This window comes from Bicyclus anynana, chromosome 2, assembly GCF_947172395.1.
Source record: "Bicyclus anynana chromosome 2, ilBicAnyn1.1, whole genome shotgun sequence".
Classification (NCBI taxonomy): domain Eukaryota; kingdom Metazoa; phylum Arthropoda; class Insecta; order Lepidoptera; family Nymphalidae; genus Bicyclus; species Bicyclus anynana.
The window spans coordinates 15,286,626-15,307,874 of NC_069084.1; the positions used below are offsets into that span (position 1 = coordinate 15,286,626).

Below are 21,249 nucleotides of genomic sequence, written 5' to 3' on the forward strand. Positions count from 1 at the left end.
AAAACCGGGCAAATCCGTGTCGGATCACGCGCAGTGTAGGGTTCCGTAGATTAAGTTAACACTTTAATCTCTTACGTAATACACAAAAATACCGATTACGATATCCCACAATATAGGATACAAAGATTATTACAAAGAGTAGACACAAGTTTTATACCAATTTACAATCCTCAATAAGTGTACAAGTTTTTAAAATGATGATACACTTCAGTCCTATAATTTTTTGTACAGGGAATTTTTTTATCGGGTCATCATAATGAAAGAAAAATAATTATTGCACTGAAAGTTTCTTCTACAAAACAAATAAAACATTTGTTATAAAAATAGTATTATAGTACGTTACATCATTATCAACCCATATTCGGCTCACTGCTGAGCTCGAGTCTCCTCTCAGAATGAGTGGGGCTAGGCCAATAGTCTACCACGCTGGCCCAATGTGGATTGGCAGACTTCACACACGCAGAAAATTAAGAAAATTCTCTGGTATGCAGGTTTCCTTAAGATGTTTTCCTTTAACGTTTGAGAAACGTGATATATTAATTTCCTAAAAAGCACACAACTGAAAAGTTGGAGGTACAAGCCCCAGACCGGATTCGAACCCACACCCTCCGGAATCGGAGGCAGATGTCATTTCCACTGGGCTTTCACGGCTCAACCTCAACGTTCAACGTTGGTAATATCATTCCTTATTATTAAACAAAAATCAAATCCTTAAAATATTAATTACAGCACCCACAGCATTGATAAAACTGATTCAAGATAGAAAAACTGGGAAAATCCAAAAAAAAATTATCTTGGTCACCCTAGGGATTTTTGGAAAACTATTCAAATTGGTGTATCTACCGTTTGCGTTTTATCTATTAATTACGGGACATATCTTTCATTAAACTAAACTAAAAGTTGTCGACTTTACTTTACTCCATTCAACTAAGTACACACGGAGCTCTTTAACCGACGAACAAGATTACAATTACGGAACATCGTTTCTGTAGACACAATTTTTATAATCGCAATACACATTGTTGATCTTGTACTTTGACAAAAAAAGTAACGTCTAGCGAGGCAAGGTCCTTAAGTAATTAGTCTGAGAGCCAGAGCGACAAAAGAGCGTTTTTAATAATTGGCGATATGTGGCTCGGGAGTCTTAACCTTTTACCCACCACTTCACATTCTCTTCTCGTGCTTTTCGCGCGCAAATTCATTAACAGACAGCACTGTCACTTGATCGTCTGTTGCTGGCGTTATAATTTATGGTTTGAAGAGCGAAACGAAAGATTGAATATAATCTGTCCTGTCTGTGGCAACCGCACCGGCGACCGGCGTCATCTAGAAAAATCAAAAACGTCAACGAGAACGAGAAGTAGAATTTTTTCGTAGTCAGCCATTGTAATTTTAACTTTGCTTTGTAATAAATAATTAGAGCATTTATATTAATTTAATCTTTACCTAAAAATGGGTGTTGACGTCGATACTATTACACCAGGCGATGGTAATTTAACTTTATATTTTTAAGTTAAAGATTTCATCGATTTTTTTTTAAAAGATAACCTTTAACCATTTCAGAGTGCATCATTCATCGTTTTAATGACTGTTTACTAATTATGTCACCATTAATAAATAGAAGCTTTTATTTTTCAATGAATCTGCTACTAGCTACCAGATCTGTAAGACCAGGCTACGGGATATAACCTTTAAAAAAATTTCAAATTTTACTTTTTGTGACATCATGCATGAATTTAGCATGAAATGAGCGGAATCAATCACATCATTGGACGACATCTTGTCTATTTCTATGTAATTTTGTTTATTCACTACAGAACTCACTCGGGCCAAATCACTACCCAAGAAACCTGCATACCAGAGAATTTTTTTAATTCTCTGCGTGTGTGAAGTCTGCCAATCCTCATTGGGCCAGCGTGGTGGACTATTGGCCTAACCCTTTCATTCTCAGAAGAGACTCGAGCTCAGCAGTGAGCTGAATATGGGTTGATAATAATATATATACATATTTTGTGCATAGGTTCGACATATCCCAAGAAAGGCCAGACTGTGGTAGTTCACTACACTGGTACATTAACAAATGGAAAGAAGTTTGACTCCTCGCGTGACCGTGGCAACCCCTTTAAGTTCAAGATTGGCAAAGGCGAAGTTATCAAAGGCTGGGATGAAGGTGTTGCTCAGGTAAACTGAATACAAATAAGTACAAAAATACCTTGACATACAAAACCCTGTAGGACTAGGATGGGGCACCACTCTGTATGTTGAGTCAAAAAAAAACAAAAATGTTGGTCAATAGATGCAAATTCAAAAATATTTTTCTCACTTTTGTAGAGGAGCAACCTCAGAAATTTTCATTTCCTGGTAACTCAGTTAGCTACCAGAAACAAGAATTTTCGTAAATATTTAAGTTGGTTGTCTCATCGAGATGAAGCTACTCATGAAAAATGAACTTGATAGTAATTAGTTGTAAAAAATGTTCTATAGATCCCGCACTATATTAGTAGCAGCTAATTTCTAAGCAATTTTCTAAGCAATTTTCAAAAAAGCATTTTTCTAAGCAATGCTGATTGAATGTATAGCAAAATTCAATACAGTAATACAGGAACTGGTAATTCTTCACATATCAACTGAAGTGCAGTAATTGGGCGAAGCAAATTTAACAATACTCTTAAAAACCTCATTATGTTTTCAGATGTCCGTCGGTGAACGTGCCAAACTAACCTGCAGCCCTGATTATGCTTACGGCCAGCAGGGACATCCAGGTGTCATCCCACCAAACTCAACCCTCATTTTTGATGTGGAACTTCTCCGTCTTGAATAAATTATTTTACTTTAGGGGTCTTTATACTTTGTTTACTTAATGTTGTCACTGATAGATTGTATAAAACCTACATCTTTGTAAAACTGAACAGCTGGAGTTGATCATGCCAAACTCTATTGACTAAGTGTTTTTACTTCTAGTATATTCTGTTCATATCTCAAAACTTGCACAAGCCTCAGTGTTAACCAAATGTAATATGATTATTTTTTACTAATTTCAGATATATTAAGATTATATGCACATTTTCGTGTTTTCAAAATGGAAGTTTAGAGACCCCATATTTCATGTCACATTTAGATAATAGTTTCATATTACTAATAAATCACCTATTTAGAGAAATGTCTCTATTAGTGTTCAGTCATAAAGTTAACTCACTTAAGCTAAGGGACTTCTTGCAATTGTATGTAATATTATGATGCATTTTTTACTATATTTTTGTCACATTTCTGTTTTACATTCCACAAAGCATTTTTGTGTCAATTGAGGCCCATATTTTTTTAAAACTGTTTTTTACTTGAGCTTTCTGTATTGTGAGACTATCAAACTACCAGCAGTTTGCATAATTTAAAATTTGTAACCTGATAGATACATAATTGAAAAGCTATACTTAATGTAAAACTGAATAAAATGTCATCTAACATATTATTGTTTTATTACACGCTATAAAAATAGCTTTACTTGTAACTCAAAGAAAAGATAATTATAACTTTAACTATAAACTTGTAAGAAAATCTTGGAATCTTAATTTGATCCACTTCTCGGTTTTCAATTAGGATGAAATTTTGTAGTTTGCAACTTTGCACGCTCTGAGTTCTGATGACAACACATGACTAGCTCACAGATTAATCAATATTATACAGATGGAGCGTACGGAACATGACGTTGTCGTAGCCGCTCCAAATACAACATTCCAAAACGAATAGATTACAAGAAAACTAGCGGACACCCGCGACTTCATCCGCGTGAAACTCGATGTAAACTTTCAACTACCTCTACCCCACCCCTGCCCTAGTCAAGCCGTTCGGAGGAGTATGGCAACGAAAACTGAGACACAAGAATTTTATATATTAGATGTCCGAGACCGTGCGAGGATTATTCCATTGTCTGCGCTGACCATAATACGCATAGCTGGGCACCGTTAATTAAATAGTTAACTTCGTTAATCGTTAATCCGCTACAAAAAAAGTTAGCTTCGTTAAACGTTAAAGCGTTACATTCCGGAATAATTAACGCAAGTTAACGTTAATCGTTACTCCGTTAATATGACTGTGTAATATTACATTTTTATATCATTGTGTGAGGAAAAATAAAGATGAGCACTGGGGAAGTGCCATAATTTGTGTTTTGTTGATTTTATCTATATTTAACATAAATATAGCAATTTGTTGATTTCTTTGAAAAAAAAAACTTTCATCATTTCTTACCTGAACCTGTTTTTCGCGTCGCGCGGTAAATAGTAGGCATTGGATTAACGATTAACGGACTTCTGCATATTAACGGAAGTTAACGTGTCCGTTAATATTTTTAAAAGTTAACTTAAAAGTTAATCCGTTAATTAAAATGTTAACTTCGTTAATTAACGATTAACGAATTAACGAGTTAATGCCCAGCTATGATAATACGCCAATGCTTCGAACCTGACGGCCGCGTGGCGCAGTGGGTAATGACCCTGCATTCTGCATCCACGGCCGTGGGTTCGATTCCCACAACTGGAAAATATTTGTGTGATGAGCGTGAGTGTTTTCCAGTGTCTGTGTGTATTTATACATTATATAAGTATTTATATGTAGTATATAATTGTATATTAATATTATAATATCAACTATCTTAGCACCCATAATACAAGCTACTCTGTATGCTTACTTTGGGGCTAGATAGTGATGTGTATTGTTTAAGTATATTAATTTATTAAAAAAAAACCTCTTGTTGTGTTGTACTTTTTAACAAAATTGTAGTTATAACCACAAATTAAAAAAATATAAGCAGATAGAGCGCACGGAACACGAAGGTGTCTTAGCATTTCCAAATACAAATTTTCAAAAACAAATACATTCTCAAGTAAGTACAGAAGAAGATGGATGGAGTATTATTTTATTGGTAATAATTGATTCTTATATTAATTTACGTAATAGGGATGATGACAGTTTTTTAAATTGTATATAAATTAAGAGTATGCTAATAGTAAAGCAATTTTCTAAAAGTAACAGGATATCTGCGATCATTATTTTCGGAACTACAGGGATTTAAAGAGTCAGATTTGCGGCGCTGCCGCGGATCCCTGAAAAACGCTCCATACAAAATGGCACAAACTAGTGACGTCGTTGGCTCGCTGATCGTAAGATTTGTATGGGCGTTCAAACAAAATTACTAATATCTTTGTTATTTGTGCGTTTATGTTTATAGTTCAGTTATTGAAAAATGTCACATTTAATGTAAAGAAGCTAAAACTGTATGAATTTTTATCCAATTACGATAAAAAAAATTGATAGATTTTGAAATTTTATAATCTTATTTATTTTGCAAATATCCAAACATTCTTTGCTTTTTTTGTATATATTAGTTAACATTGACCTTATTTACCCGAATGTATCATAAAAATCAATTTATTTAAACCTACTCATCATCCCCATTCTTGTTAAGAGCCGTGATAGTCCAATGGAAATGACCTCTGCCTCCGATTCCGGGGGGCGTGAGTTCGAATCCGGTGCGGGGCATGCACCTTTAACTTTTCAGTTGTGTCCATTTTAAGAAATTAAATAGGTATTACGTGTCTCAAACGGTGAAGGAAAACATCGCGAGTAAACCTTCAGAGAATTTTCTTAATTCTCTGCGTGTGTGAAGTCTGCCAATCCGCATTGGGTCAGCGTGGTGGACTATTGACCTAACCCCTCTCATTCTGAGAGGAGACTTGAGCCACACTTGAGCTCAGCAGTGAGCCGAATATAGGTTGATAACGACGAATTCTTGTTATTGTTCAATTTTGAAATACCTACAAATATGAAGAATGTTTGTAAGTTGCGGATGTCAGGGAAACACGTGACATTTGTTTTTTTATGGGTTCACGCTGTTTGTACTCGTAAAGACTCATTCGTTGGTTTATTCTCTATTCACTCTTCTTCGAAGCAATTGAATCTATTGACCTTAAATAAAACTACTTTATTTCACATATATTTTTTATTCATTATTTTGTTATTCTAGTAATAGGTAGGTACTCTTTTAATTTAAGTAACATAAAAAACACTCTTTCGTACAATAACACAATTTTTCCTTCGTAAACAATTGGAACCGCGTATATACAAAGCAAAATACATACTCGTATATCTAATCTGTATTTTATTCCTAGTGGCGACTTATCTATTACAATTTCTGAGAATCATTTTACAAACTTAATCGTAAACTACATTATTCCACATAATATGCGCAAAATATTATTCCTACACATAAAAATTACCTAAAATTTATTAGGTAAAACAAATCTATACAGATAGAAGACTCAAAGGTATTTCGACATTTTTGCCGAACAACTGATAAACAAGATTTAAGTCTATTGTTGAAATGAAATTTACTTCATGCAAAATCCATCAATCAAAAGTATATAAGTTAAGACACAAAATTCTGACACTTGAGTGCCAAGAAGTTGTGTTTGACACTCATTGAGTGGGGACGTTTTTTGGTCGCTGATTGTGCATCCAGTTTTTAATAGATCGATGATTAGGAGACACTTATTTATATATTGTTGAACCCTACGTAGGATAGTGCTAAAACATCTATCATATATCATATCAAAATATTTATCTGTTATATTTAGCAAAAAAAAAACGTAAGTTTTTACTTACTCTAAACATAAGATCTGTAATTCCTTATTGCACTTAACATAATTATATTAACATTTAGTTTTAAGATGACATCTCTTATGTAGACATTATATTTCATAAGTAGATACATAACATAATATATACTCAAAGGCACAACTATCCGCCCACTTTAATATAACGCGAGTATATTAAAGTGGGCGGATTATTGTGCCGCTGAATATAGTTATAACGACGCACTGCAGAAACCCGAATGCGCGACCTATAACATAATTAACGCTTAATTTGGCTGTTAACAGCCAAATTAAGCTTAACTATAATGTCACAATAATCACGTCAATTTGTTTAAATTAACATATAATTTATATGAAAAAAGAAAGCTGTCTAGAATGTTAAATACACTAACGAGTATTCTATATTACATACCGAAGTCATAATGTAGATATATTAATATATAATTTCTGACATAACAAAACTATGGAAAATCCAGAGATAAAATTTCATAATTTTCTGCAAAATAAACTCTTTAAATATTTGACCTAATTTGAGCATTTAAATTTCAAAATACTGTCATTTGCGAGCGTGACCTATGACGTAACAAATGTTGAGACACATTTCATATTGTTTGCTGAACTTTTAACGTGTAAAACTTTTGATGGAATCCACCGAGACAATAGAAATTAAAAATTAATCACTTTAAACACACCTGTACTTGTACTTCACTTGTGCACCTTAACAGAACGTTATTGAATAAAATGCATTCTACTTTATGCAAAAAAAAACTATAAAATGCAGATAATCAAGGAAAATAACACGAGACGTGCATGTGATTCCTACGGATTTTCCCGCCAATCTCAATATATACGGTAGGTACAACGTTGAATACATAAATAACCAGGGATTCAAATAAATATAGGTACATACAAATCAAATACGACTAAAATATACATATTCCACTGTAGTAGTAAAAAAATAAGTAAAGGAAAATTCTTCCCGCTTTGCTCTCATGTGAAGCTTAAAAATCTTCATTACCTCGGTACGTATAATGTAAATAAACCACGCTCGCTATGATATTATTTAGACAATATTTTATATATACATACCTACGTCATGTATATCACTGACCACCATATGATTGTGAACACCGTTATGCTGACCAATCACCTTCCAATAAGTCCACATGCAGCGCTAATGGCAGGACATCCGATAAAACTGATCGTGTTGGCCGCATGTCCATGACATAGTCATTAAGGTCTATATTGTATATGGCATTTTAGACTAGCGCTAAATAAAATATACTACACAACAATATAAACTACAATACGCTCAGACGAATTACATAAGGACCTGCTTCGCAGGACGTTACCCCTCTGTCAATATATAAGATCAACGATCTAACGCGTTTATAAAAACTGTTCTGTAAAATCGATGTTTCATTGTTATAATCGTTTTTGTGGTGTAAAGAGCTCCCTAAAAATGCCTGTTTGTTCTGTCTGTTCTTTTTTGTTGTTATTATGTAATAGATTGTTACCAATCTAAAAACAACCACTAAACGTAAGTTTTATTTTTTAATCTACTTTGAAGTAACCCATATTTCTAAAAAAAAGAGAAAAGACTTTTTTTAGAAATCGGTACATTATTGCCACATATAACTAATGCAATTTGATCCCCACGATCACCCCTTAGAGGGATGTAGTAGCCAATGACATGAAACTATTTAAATATTAAAAAAGAAAAACCCGTGTGTTAAATATAAATAACATTACCATACGACCTGGAGGAATGAATAGCTTTAATATAGTTTGAGGTTTTATATTGATTAGATAACGAAATGGGAGTAGAACAAATAAGTTTTCTCCATTCAGCAACTGTCATGATCTCTACGCGATCTCTCCATTTCATAAAATTACTATCATCTTAGATTTCCGACACATATAATACTAGGGAGTGATTCCACTATTTTATATTCGCCTATATCAATTTTTTATTAGAATTTGAACTTTATTTCTATGGGATGCCAAAAAAAATTGTAACTAACAAGGTAGTTGCCATGGAAATGAGCGATGTCACATCGTTGTAACTTTATATAATGCAGGGGCTGTACTTGACTTAACTAAATAGTCTCTTTCGAGTACAATTTACGTTTCCTTTTAAGTTTAAGAGAAATAATTGTAAATATAAATGGTTTGTATTGTATTGCAGTGTAATTTACGATTTTAGATTAAGAAAATCTAACGGTGTTCACAATCTTAGTGTGATATTTAGAGCAATACTGTTGAAGTTTGTGCAGAGCCTAGTACAACTAAATAAAATTAGTGTAAAATAAATACATACTTAATGTAAATATTATGTTCATAGATGCATAATAATTAACACATTATTACGCGTCTATGCTTAAATGTACTAGTTACCATTTAACCATAAAAATGCAAGTTGTCTTGCAAAATATGTATTAATCGAATTGTTGGAAAATAGTAATTGTTACTTTCAGTTATATCACTATTTTCCTCAGTACATAATACTCCAAATTTTTTAACATACGAACAGTGGAATTCATATACATTCTAGAGGCACCTCCAGGAGATCATTCACCCGCTGAGTCAAACTGTCAAACAAATAGAGATTAAATTCGACACTCAGCGGTTGAATGATCCCCTGGGGGTGGCCCTACAACGTCTTTGAATTCCACTGTTAAACAATCAAGATTTTATTAATTAGGTAAAGGTTTCAAAGGCCCTAGGCTCAATAGTCCATCAGCACCCAGCGCTTGTAAGCTAGACGTTAAACCGTTTTGCATGTTGTGCACTGATATCACAGGTATGCCAAAGCAACCATTCGCAAGCTCCCGGTTGGCCAAAGGTATAAAACTATATATTCCTAAATTACTTAATCTTTTTAAATTATCCTCCTGCGACAGATCCACCACAGGCAAGCCCAGCTCCCGATTAGGCCCTGACACATTGTGAAACACTCTCTTGTGGTGCTGCAGTTGCAGTGACTTGGGATATGATGCTGGACACTCGTCACATTTAAACATGGGAATTTTGCTTGTCGTCTGCGGATGTGCATTGGACATGTGAACTTGTAATGAAGTTTGATTCATAAACATTTTCTTGCAGATCTTACACGAATACATTCCAGCTCCAACTTTCGCTTCAGGTATTGAAAATTTACTCGACTTGGATGTGTGTTTGATACTCATTCCTGCTCCAAGGTTAGGTATGTGTGGCAACGGACGATCCGGTGATGGAGACCTACTCTTCTGTTTTTGTTTCACACTTATGCCTCTGGATGCAAGAACATTTGCCATTGCATTCGCTTCTTTGTTAACAGGATTGGATTTCTTTGTTATTGAAATTTGGCTGCCAATGTTAAGTTTGTCTTTAGCTCCCTGCACGCTATGGATCAACGGTAGACCTTCGCGCTGCTTCTGCAGTGCCATAACTTGACAGTCTTCATTGTCATGTTTACCAGGTAGCAACATATCAGGTCGTCGTTTCTGTCCAGGGCCACCGACACCGACCATAGCTCCAGGTCTTTTCATCGGCATTCTGGGTCCAATTTTACCACCGCGTACTTGGCCGTGCACTTGAATACCTGGCCGAATTGTAGGCCTTTGTCCTCGAACAGATGGCATTCGAGGTCTAGTCCCAGCAACATTTGCACCAGCTGCCATTCTGATAGGTGTCGGTCCTGATATCTGCCCAGGTACTTGACCAGGCATTGGTTGCCCAGAGCCTAATTCACCAGAGATTTGTCCCGTTCCTGCCTGTCCAATAATTTGACCAGGAGGAAAAGTTTGTATGTTTTGTATCTTTATCCCACTGGCTGATGCCGTTTTCATCGCTCCTCCAGGGCTTGTCGCTGAGGCATACGAGTGGCTGGGCGAAGATCCTGGCGGGCCCATCGCGCCAGGTTGATTCATCATAGAAGTTTGATAAACACTCTGTTGCATGCTTTGCAAAGGGGATGCTGCAGAATATGGGGATGAAGCCATTGAATATGAGTTTTGTGGTAAAGTTCCAGGGTAACCAGCTTTTGACATTGGCGATGGATATTGATTATACCCCTGTCCCATGTAATTAGGTCCTGCATATTGATTAGGCATTTGTTGACTGCCAGGTGAACTATACATGTTACTGGCTGATTGTGGATAGTTTCCAGGCATATTCTGTCCACTAGGATAGGTGTTATATGGTTGAGGCGGCACCATCACACCTCCTCCTCCAGGATATGCTTGGATATTAATCATCACATTTTGCTGATGAGTAAATCCAGCGCTACTCCCCGATAACTTGCCCACTTGTTCTGCTAACTGTTTTACAGGTAATAGAGTGGAAAGAATACTTGATGAATGATTATACGGCATGAGCGCAGATGTAGGGGAAGCAGAAATGATGCTAGAACAATGGCCTGTCACCCTTCTGTGATCATCTAAAAGTGACAAACTTGTAAACCTGGTATTACAAATTTCACAAGTATGTTGTGGTCCTAAGGAATCCAAAGATACATATTCACTAGCATCTAGCAAATTTTCCTTTTTTGTGGCAGTTGATAGAAGACTTTCAAATATATCATCTGCACTTTTTTCTAACATATCTAATGGTGGTTTAGTGTCAGGAGCATTCCAGTTGAAGTTGTGTTGCTTTTCAGTTGATGGCGCAGTTGACATACGTGATGACAAAGTCGGTCCTGAGCTCTGATAACTCGTTTGGGATGTTGAGTATGTAGGAGTGGGATAAGCAGGTGGAGGTGATTTTTCAACTTTAGGCTTAATGACAGGAGCGGGTGTAGTGGATACAACACAACAATCATCATCTTCATCATTGGAATCACCGTTTATCTCTATAACAGTTACACCAGTATCTTCTGTTTTTGTCACAGGAAGTAAAGGAGTGGTTGGCGTAGTGGCATGTGATGTGTTTTTATAACTGAAAAGAGGTTGTGTATTAGCTGTTGGAGTTGTCGGCAGCCCGATTTCAGGTTCAGTTTTAACTCTTGCTAATATAGGAGTCGTCCTTTCTGACAATGGTGGCGTAGATCTTTCAGATTTTATTTGGCCAGAAAATAGTGGTAAATCGTTGTTCTGTGGCACTCCAGTAATATTATCTGCCACTTCTTGCTTTACTACAACATTATCGACTTTTTCGTTCGATTCATGTGTTTCTGGTGTAACTGCTGGTGATGGCTTTTTCTGTTCTACTTGAGACCGTCTTCTTGTCAAAGTTATATTCGATTGTTCAGGTTCTTGAGATATTACATTATTAACAACTCCTCTTTTTGGGGTCTGTTTAATAGCAGGCCTTCCAGGTTTTGCTTTTGGAGTTTCCTCTTGCTCTTCCTTAAATGTATCTTTAAGAGTATTTGCTGGTTCCTTTTTAGGTATTATTTTTGCTTGAACGCCTTTAGGTAAAATAGGAATCTTTTTAACTATTTCAGAATCATTGCTATCGGAACTTCGTCGCTTATTTACATTCTGGTGATCATCGGAATCATTTTCACCGGATTTGTCTTGCTCATCATTCGATTCTTGATCATCTTTATCGTCTTCATTGTCACTTCCTTCCTCCTCATCATCAGAAGTTTTAAAATCTTTAAGGCCATTCACTACTTTAAACGAATTAGTATTATTTCCATCACATTTTAGCTTAAGTTTTATACCACCAAGTTTACCCAATTTTTGCATGACATCGTTTTGTTTTTCGGGTTCATTGTCAGGTTTCTCCTTTTTTATTGGAGTTGAATTTTTCTTTATCGTGAAACCTAATCCACTTAGTTTATTTAATGCTGAATCAGAACTATTGACTTCTGCAACAGGTTTTTTTAAAGAAATGCCAGTCTTTTTTAGTAATTGTGATATATCTATCTTTTGGGGCGTTTTTGCCGCACCGGGCTTAACTGGCGCTGCTGGTGCTTCTTCATCAGACCAATTTTCATCTCCAGACGGAGGCAGATCTTCGTCGTCGGAAGGCAGCTTGTCTAGTACCACAGAGGGCAAGGAAACGTGGTTTACAAGATGATTTTCTAGATCTTCCCAATTCTCAAAATCAATACTACAAGTAAAACAGTGATATTCCTGTTTTGGCTTCTTGAGTAATGCTCCTGACGATTGCAGCCTAGCTAATAAACCAGAAACATCTTTTCCTACAGTCTTTATAACTTCCTGTTGCTCCTCTTGCTGCTGGTCTTCCTCTTGATAATTGGAATCTAAATCATCACATTCTTCCTCTCCATCTGAAATAAGAAGTAATAGAAAATTAATAATTGTCATTTACAAAACAATATGTCTAGAATGAGGGTTGTAATAAAACTTGATCTGAAGTACAAGATTATTTTCTTTTCCACAAGAATAATTTTTGATACAATTAATGACCTTCATGGCAAATGCTTTGTCTGCTCTTTCTTGTTGGTGAATTTGGGGGCGATACAAGTCCATTTGTAATTGGTCTGAGCTAATGACAGATTTTCAATATTTCAACAGTTGTTTCATATTGTTTGTCTTTTCTCGCAGTTCTCTAAAATTGTAAAACAACTCTACTATATCTTAAAATGAAACAGAATAATCAGTTTTAAGGAAGTTATTTATTCCTATCTAACACATAAGTTTTTTATTTATTTGTCATATCTATCATTCATCAGATTGTGATGAAACTTTGGTGAATTTTTGTTGTAAATTACACAATTGCTCAAATTGATCTTTAAATAATATCACAATTTGTAATGTTTGCAGGGGACTGCAAGTAATAAAATATCTATCGGATGTTTTACAACATTTATACTTAATACCAACTTACACTAGTGCTTACACACATATTATATGTATAACAAAAATAGCCATGCAGAAGATTTTTAAATAAAGATTAGTTGCAAAATTAAGAATTGCACCATATTTCTAATGATTGATGTTCAAAAAGCATAATACTATAATATGCAAAGCTTTCGAAATCAAGGTCTTAGGTAACAAATTTGATGATTATTTGGTATAATTAATTATGAATAATAATATGGAAGTTTTAATATCAAAGTTACGCAATACTTGTGTATTTTGATTGGGCACTGATATCACAGCACACAAAGAAATAAAAATATTTGTTATTATTGGAATGGAATTAAATGAAATGATGACTATCTCAATATTTTAATAAAACTAAAAATAAAAAATGAGGCTGCTTTTTGATTAAAATAAAACTATAATTTTGATTTATTGTCATGATAAATGTTAAAAATATAATCTTTATAGTTTAGCTAATACAGAAGATTTCAATAAAACATATATATTTAAAAAAAATTAATATTTGCTATATCTTTTAAATATGACCCCTATCCAACCCATACTTTATCTCTACCCTACCCTACCCTACCCTTACTCAACTCCTACCCTGCCCTTAGCCTACCCTGTATCAGTAAATATATAGTACAGGGATTTTTAAAACTTTTCAAATTGGTTTTAGATAATCAGGTGGTGTATTTTACCATTTGTGTTTCATCCATTAAATATGTTATACGCACAACATATGTACGTATTATCGTTTATTTATAAAATTCTATTACATTGTGTATGAGTATTTTCTTGCTTAAGAGGCACGTGGGCGCCCAAGTGTCATATAAATCCATACTAATATTATAAATGTTAAAGTATGTGTGTGTTTGTGTGTCTGTCTGTCTGTGTGTTTGTTGATTGTCCGTCTTTCACAGCAAAACGGAGCGAAGAAATGACGTGATATTTTAAGTAGAGATAGTTGAAAGGATGAAGAGCGACATTTTTGAAAATCCCTACCCTAACCTAAACCCTTAAAAGAGGGGGTGAAATTTTATATGGGACTTTAGCAGTTTACAAGGTAGGAGCTAAAAATCGGTACGAGGTAGGGGTAGGGGTAGGGTAGGGGTAGGGTAGGGGTAGGGTAGGGGTAGGGTAGGGTAGGGGTAGGGGTAGTAGGTATGGGTAGGGGTAGTGTAGGGTAGGTAGGGTAGGGGGTATTTGTAGGGTAGGGGGTATGGGTAGGGGAAGGGTAGGGTAGGTAGGGTAGGGGGTATGGATAGGGGTAGAGGTAGGGTAGGGGTAGTTCAGGGTAGGGCAGGGGTAGGATGGGAGTAAGGCAGGGTAGGTAAGAAGCGCACATTAGTCAAAGCAAACCTTGACGGGGTCCACTAGTCATTGTATGAGTATAACTTCTGACTTACATTGTTAAGCAATCTAAAAAAACACAAAAACTAAAGTCATTTTATGGGCTAAGCTGCTCGACTAGTGCACAGAGTATGGCTTAAGTATTCGTATTTCGTCATCAACCCATATTCGGCTCACTGCTGAGCTCGAGTCTCCTCTCAGAATGAGAGGGGTTAGGCCAATAGTCCACCACGCTGGCCCAATGCGGATTGGCAGACTTCACACACGCAGAGAATTAAGATAATTCTCTGGTATGCAGGTTTCCACGATGTTTTCCTTCACCGATTGAGACACGTGATATTTAATTTCTTAAAATGCACATAACTGAAAAGTTGGAGGTGCATGCCCCAGACCGGATTCGAACCCACACCCTCCGGAATCGGAGGCAGAGGTCATATCCACTGGGCTATCACAGCTCTACAGGCTTAAGTATAGTGTCACTTAAATATTTTTTTTTTTAATTGCTTACGAATGCGCTTTTTTAGAATAAAATTATTTATTTATCAATTCGCTGTAACATTTATTTCTCATATTGTTAATCAAAAGGCAGCCAAGTGGTGAAAATAAAATTAAAATTAAGTAAACAAACCTGACTCATCGTTTGGTGTTGATGATGGGAATTCAGATTCAATCTTTGTGCTCATGATTAACCTGAAAACAATTAACTTAGTGCTACACTAAAATAAAGAAAAAAATTCAATTTTATATTATGTTATAGTCTCAATTTCAATTCAATTCAATTTTCAAATTGGTCAATATCAAAGAGGCAGCTGCATAATTTATTGCAATCAGTAGAGCTGTGTACAAATAGATTTTTGGTGAAACTGATATAGGTATGTATTCATAGAAAGATAATCTTTATATTATCTGCATTTATGGCTAAATTATTGGATATGGAGTATTAGCAGGATTTATTATGGGATTTCTTAATATAAATCCAGCTAATTTCCATTGCTGGACATAAAACTTCAATATGCCAAAGTACAGAGTCACTCTTAACCAACAACTTTTTTTTATGTTAAGGGCAAGGAAAACCATCAAAAATCTTTCACAGATTTGCTTGTGAAACTTGGCCTTATGATGCAATGTTCGACACTTCAAACAAAGCATCAATAGCTCAACAGTAAAGGAGTTGAATTCATACTGAGAGGTCATAGGTTTGATCCCCGCTGGCTGGACTTTATTGTACTCACTTCTAATTTAGTACTTCCTGACAATTTGGCCAAATTCTTTTTAACAATTTTTTGACAAACTTTGGTTGTTACCAAGGTGCTTTACCAACCATCATGTATGTGAAGAGTGCAGAGTGCTCTAGAGTGAAGACAGTAATGCTTCAATACATACAATGTTGTGGTTAGTTACTTTGAGGTTTCTAGCTGAAGTTGTGAAAGCAAAATGAACCACTAAAATTATTATTTAGTGTCCGACCGAAGGTTAGGTTTTGGCCGAGTTTTGGCCAAAAATCAAGTTTCAGCGGCAGTTTGGGTTTCAGACAAAATAGGCCTAAACTGAATATTTGGCCATGGATTCAGTTTGGGTTTCTGTTTCGGCCAGTTTCGGTCGGACTCTAATTATTATCTTATTTAAACAGAGATGGGTATTATGAAGCAGATTTAAAAGGGATAACACAATTATTCCATGAAAGCCTATCAGATCCAACAATTTCCACCATAAATGTTACCCATAACACCTCTTGTGGCAGAGAATAATCTTGAGCGAAGTCCCAGACTTGTGTGTTGTGATGTAGGATTAAGGTTGTACTTTAAAACTAGTAGACACTCAAATTCTTTGCTCAAGTCATTCTCCCCACCCAGCCTCATATGGCAAGAGCCTAGCAGAGCAACCCTGGACACTAATATAGAACAATGCCATGTTATAGCCGACACATTTTCTCTGACTACATTTTCCCAGCACAGCCAGTCTAAACTGTTTACAGCTTCATCATAAAATACTTTACAGGTGTCTTCAGATAAATCTGCAACTGTCTCTTTGCATATATATAAGTTTTATCACAATGAAAGCCTATAATCATTATTTATTTAAGGAAGAAATCGTATAAGGAAAAGTGCTAGCATGAATTCAGCCAACTTATAAGTCAAAGCGTAAAATTAAAATCAATATCACCATTAAAATAATATCATTAATCTAACATCAATGAAACAACTATGTTAGTAAACTAAACTTTTATCACAAGAGATATCTGAACCTGTTAAACGTTGGCTTTGATAAATAATAGTTTAAGTTATTACTTGGGGATGTGCAAAACTTAGAAGTAGTTATGTGTAGGTAAAACATAAATATTTTGGTTATAATAAGTACAAGTTTTCTACATTCACAAAACCACAAAATAGTCATGCTATAAACATAAAGGATTTTTAAAATATCCTATACAAAAAAACAACAAAACTTACTCTCATTTTACTTAATAACATCAAGAATTTCAGTCAGTTTTAATCTCCTTTGTAATATTTCTTTCGTCTTTGCAGGGTCAGCCAAATTCACATACACAATCACAGATGCAATAGTCAGTAGCAGAAACAATTATTCGTCCACAAACAATAACACGACAAAGCCCACCGGTTTGCACTCGACTCCCCAAAAGTTTTTATTTGAAATCCAGTTTTTCTCAGACTTAAAACTTGCATGAACCTTGCATGAAAAATGAAAATACAAAATGGCCGGCCAAATAAACGCCAAGAAGAACAACAGTTGCACCGAAACCGATACGATACGAATAGTGCACAAACTAAACGCGTATTTGAAGACACTATCAATTACACAAGAAGTTTTTGTATTACAATTCTAATTAAATTATGCAAATTACAATTGTAATTGGAATAACAATATTTTTTCGATCGACCGCACTCCGCAGCAATCTAGGCTGAGGCTGAGCCACTGAGCGTGAGCGTGAGCAAATTAAATTCTGTTCCGTTCACTCACAGGCAAGCATGCACAGAACAGACACAGATGCCATTGCCAGTATGGCGCGATGCCAGCATTGGCCGCCTGGCAAAATCCTAGGCGGTTGTCTGATGCGCTGTCTCTGTTGCACTCCATGCATAATTATATGTTTGTCTCGTTTTATACTTTCTATTTGCAGCGCCATTTACGACGAAACCCCACCGTCGCCGACTACAGACTCATTTATTATCGGAACGGATCGTTTATGTTTATGTTCGTGATGACCTCGCTCGCTCGACTCAGGTAGGCACACAGAGCGCCGGCACTCCCTGTTAAGAATAATAATAATGCCCGTTCAATATCGACTACATAATTTTGAGCGAGCGGTGTTCGCTTAGTCTATAACTACCTACATGTTTCGATGAGTCATTGTCATTCATTGTATTGTATTGTATTTCGTGATTTGTTCGTGAAGTTACCTACCTATTTTATTTGAGTTCTTGTTTTGTTTTATGATTGAAATATATTTCTAAATACAATTTAAGAACACATGAATCGATTTTCATCTCATTGCCTGATATTTTTCTATCTACTTATTTCATATATACCTACTTATCAATAATTGTTGATTATTAGACGATTTTCTTAGTATTCCATGGATTTACGAAAATCTCCAAACAGATCCCGAGTATTGTGACAACTGGTTTAAAGGGCTCTTAGCCCCTTTGAAAAGCGCGTCAATACAATAGTCGACAACCGCCATAACTTGTCCAAAAATAATTAATTGCTTTAAAGGTACGAGTATTGGCAATATAATATGTATAACTCGTTGACGTTCCAATCAGAGCTTTAAACAGGTTTTTGTTGATATGATAAGATTTTGTTGGTATGCCCCTCGCACCCTTCTATACTCAGCTCTCTTTATCAACTAGCTGATGCCGCGGGGTTTCACTCGCGTGGTTCCCGTTCCCGTAGGAATACGGGGATAATATATAGCCTATAGCCTTCCTCAATAAATGGGCTATCTAACACTGAAAGAATTTTTCAAATCGGACCAGTAGTTCCAGAGATTAGCGCGTTCAATCAAACAAACAAACAAACTCTTCAGCTTTATAATATTAGTATAGATGAGCAGCTCTAAGCTTTGCTGAGCTGAAACTTGCGACTAAGTGTTGGTAAGAAGTCCAATAAATGATTTTCTCTTTCAGAAATGCTAAGTGCCTCTCTAAATTCTTCGGTCTTCTGTATAACCACCCTACCGCCAAGTGATTCGGTACGATATTCGAAAGAAATCGAAATAGCTTCTATTTTAGATTGCATCCTCACTTATCATTTAGTGAGATGGTAGTCTGCCTAAGCTTCGAAGAATTTGAGCAGGACCATTTCGACAACATATTCTTTATACATTTAAACCTGAGGAGAAATAATAGCAGCTAGAGATTTCAATGTGGCATTAAATGTCTGGTCCAGAAGGCTGAAAATGCCAGTGGACTTCATATAATGGAATTATTGGAATCAAGGCTGGAAATTCCATTCCATGTCCTTTCCAATCATTACATTCGCAACCTTAGATCTGACACAGCGAATCGTAGAGTGGCATGGCAAGTCAAGTCTTGGAGGAAATGAGTTTAAGTACCTACCTACTTACTTACCCAAGATCTTGATTGAGGTCGAGAAGTTCTACAGACAATAATTATACACCTCAACCCAAAAGCCTATTAACAATTTGGCCAAAGGTCAAATTAACCCGACACTATGCTGAAGATATTCCGGCCGTCAGCCTATACGAGATTAGTAGGTATGGCTCTCAAACAATTAGAAAATAACAAAACACCTGGTGAAAGTGAACTCGTGAAAGCGGGTGGAAAACCGATACTTAAGGTCCTTCAGCGATTGTTCAATTCCGTCATTCAGGAGGACATCCGAAGAATCGCACAGGAGCGTGGTGGTTCTGTTCTTCAAAAAAGGTGATTTTCCTGAAGAATTAACCGATCTAGTTATTCAAGAGTTTTTTTGCGTGATCAAATTAGAAATGATGAGATCGGCAGACGAATCAAAGTCACACTGAAGTGGCTCTGGGAAGGTCACTTAGTTCGAAAAGCCTATGAGCGTTGGGGGCCCAAAGTGTTGGAAAGTGTCCCCGCACCGAAAAGCGCAGTGTTGGTCAACCACCCACTAGGTGGACCGAGGACATGAAGCGGGTTGCAAGTAGTCACTGGATGCTGGCTGCTCGAAACCGTTGTGTTTGGAAGTCCATGCAAGAGTTCCATGTCCAGCAGTGGACATCCATCGGCTGATATTGATGATGATGACCTACTTAGACTCTTTACATTTCTACGTTTCCATAAATACTTAAGCTATTTAAAGTTTCATTTGTCCCAAAACAACAATGAACTGCTAACGCAAGCACAAATAGGTTGAAGACTTATAAAACTAGACCAGGAAATTATAGTAGAGGTTCTGAAAGTAAAAAAAAAATTTGTGCTTTTATATGTCTCGACGTCAGGAAATATAATAAACCTTATGGAATATTATAATAAGACGGCGTTTTCATGATAAAGCAAGAAGGAGTGCAAGTTTTAAGCTTTGCTGACTCTCGTCTCTTCTTCATAACCGTGCACTCTTGCCAGGGTGGTCGTGATTGCATCGATGTGCGACGCCTTCTGTACAGTGCTTCTCCACTTTTGACTATTGGCAAAATTGCATTATAGCAAGTGGCAAAACTACACCATTAATGATTATATTACTACCTTTATTTTTAAGGGTTAGAACCTCTGGATCTTTTCCTTTCTAACCGGCCTTATACCACCAACCTCTCAACTGAACCCTAAATTTCTGGAGATGTTGTCAAAGAACTTCTATATCCATAAAAGCTCAGTCGACAAAAGTAGTTCTTTATCTTTAGATATGATTAAGAATGGAAATGTTGGTTTTTAATGGTTGGAATCTTTAACAAACGCACCCAACACCATATTTCTAGGGCATCAATTTAACTGAAGGACCAAGATTTCGCACCTCAGAGAAAGAATGGAAAGACAAGACGACCTTGTTAGCCTTCGTACTGGTGACCAAAACGGAGCTAGCTAGAAGTAATGTTTCTGGCAAACAGAGGGCGTGAACGGATTATCATATGGATGAAGAAGAAACAGCTAGTAGCTCTGGCACGCGAGATGATGGAGGCAGTCGTTTTCAGTGAAAGGCAAAAGTTGCAACCCATTAAAAGTCTTAATTGAAGTTATTACAATGACGCCTAAATAACATGGAAGATTATTTAGGAGTGTCAGTGGATTAACAAAAGCCTTTACTTTAAGACTCACATAGAGGAAGTAAGTACAATAATTGTGGTACTCTGTAGGCTAATGCAGACAAATGGTGGTCCACTAGGAAACGAAAGATGGGTTTTGGCTTCGGTTGTCCATACAACTATCCTCTACGGGGGACCGCTATACAAGGAGGTTGCCTAGGAGGAGCGAGGATACCTATGGGAAAAAGTCCTCGAATACATGTCTATAGGTACTCGTCCATATAATTTAGAGCCTCAGATTAGTAGT

General features: G+C 36.1%; 2 protein-coding genes across 2 annotated transcripts; one reads left to right on the top strand and one right to left on the bottom strand.

The window, feature by feature from the left end:
- The first annotated feature begins 1,304 nt into the window (after positions 1–1,304).
- On the top strand, positions 1,305–3,461 carry LOC112049096 (peptidyl-prolyl cis-trans isomerase FKBP1A). Its single transcript, XM_024086859.2, has 3 exons — positions 1,305–1,489; positions 2,021–2,181; positions 2,693–3,461. The coding sequence occupies exons 1-3, from the start codon at positions 1,453–1,455 to the stop codon at positions 2,819–2,821; spliced, it is 327 nt and encodes a 108-aa protein (XP_023942627.1). The 5' UTR covers positions 1,305–1,452; the 3' UTR covers positions 2,822–3,461.
- Positions 3,462–5,976: 2,515 nt separating this feature from the next.
- On the bottom strand, positions 5,977–17,918 carry LOC112049108 (uncharacterized). The gene is made up of 3 exons (XM_024086879.2): positions 17,209–17,918; positions 15,387–15,448; positions 5,977–12,867 (listed from the first exon to the last, which is right to left on the bottom strand). The coding sequence occupies exons 2-3, from the start codon at positions 15,439–15,441 to the stop codon at positions 9,344–9,346; spliced, it is 3,579 nt and encodes a 1,192-aa protein (XP_023942647.2). The 5' UTR covers positions 15,442–15,448; positions 17,209–17,918; the 3' UTR covers positions 5,977–9,343.
- Between the last annotated feature and the right edge of the window lie 3,331 nt (positions 17,919–21,249).

Excerpts from the sequence above, each read along its gene's own strand:
- LOC112049096 (XM_024086859.2), top strand. The coding sequence starts at position 1,453 with ATGGGTGTTGACGTCGATACTATTACACCAGGCGATG. Across the intron at positions 1,490-2,020 it reads TACTATTACACCAGGCGATG|GTTCGACATATCCCAAGAAA; the intron begins GTAATTTAACTT and ends TTTTGTGCATAG. Across the intron at positions 2,182-2,692 it reads GGGATGAAGGTGTTGCTCAG|ATGTCCGTCGGTGAACGTGC; the intron begins GTAAACTGAATA and ends TTATGTTTTCAG.
- LOC112049108 (XM_024086879.2), bottom strand. The coding sequence starts at position 15,441 with ATGAGCACAAAGATTGAATCTGAATTCCCATCATCAACACCAAACGAT. Across the intron at positions 12,868-15,386 it reads AACACCAAACGATGAGTCAG|ATGGAGAGGAAGAATGTGAT; the intron begins GTTTGTTTACTT and ends TTCTTATTTCAG.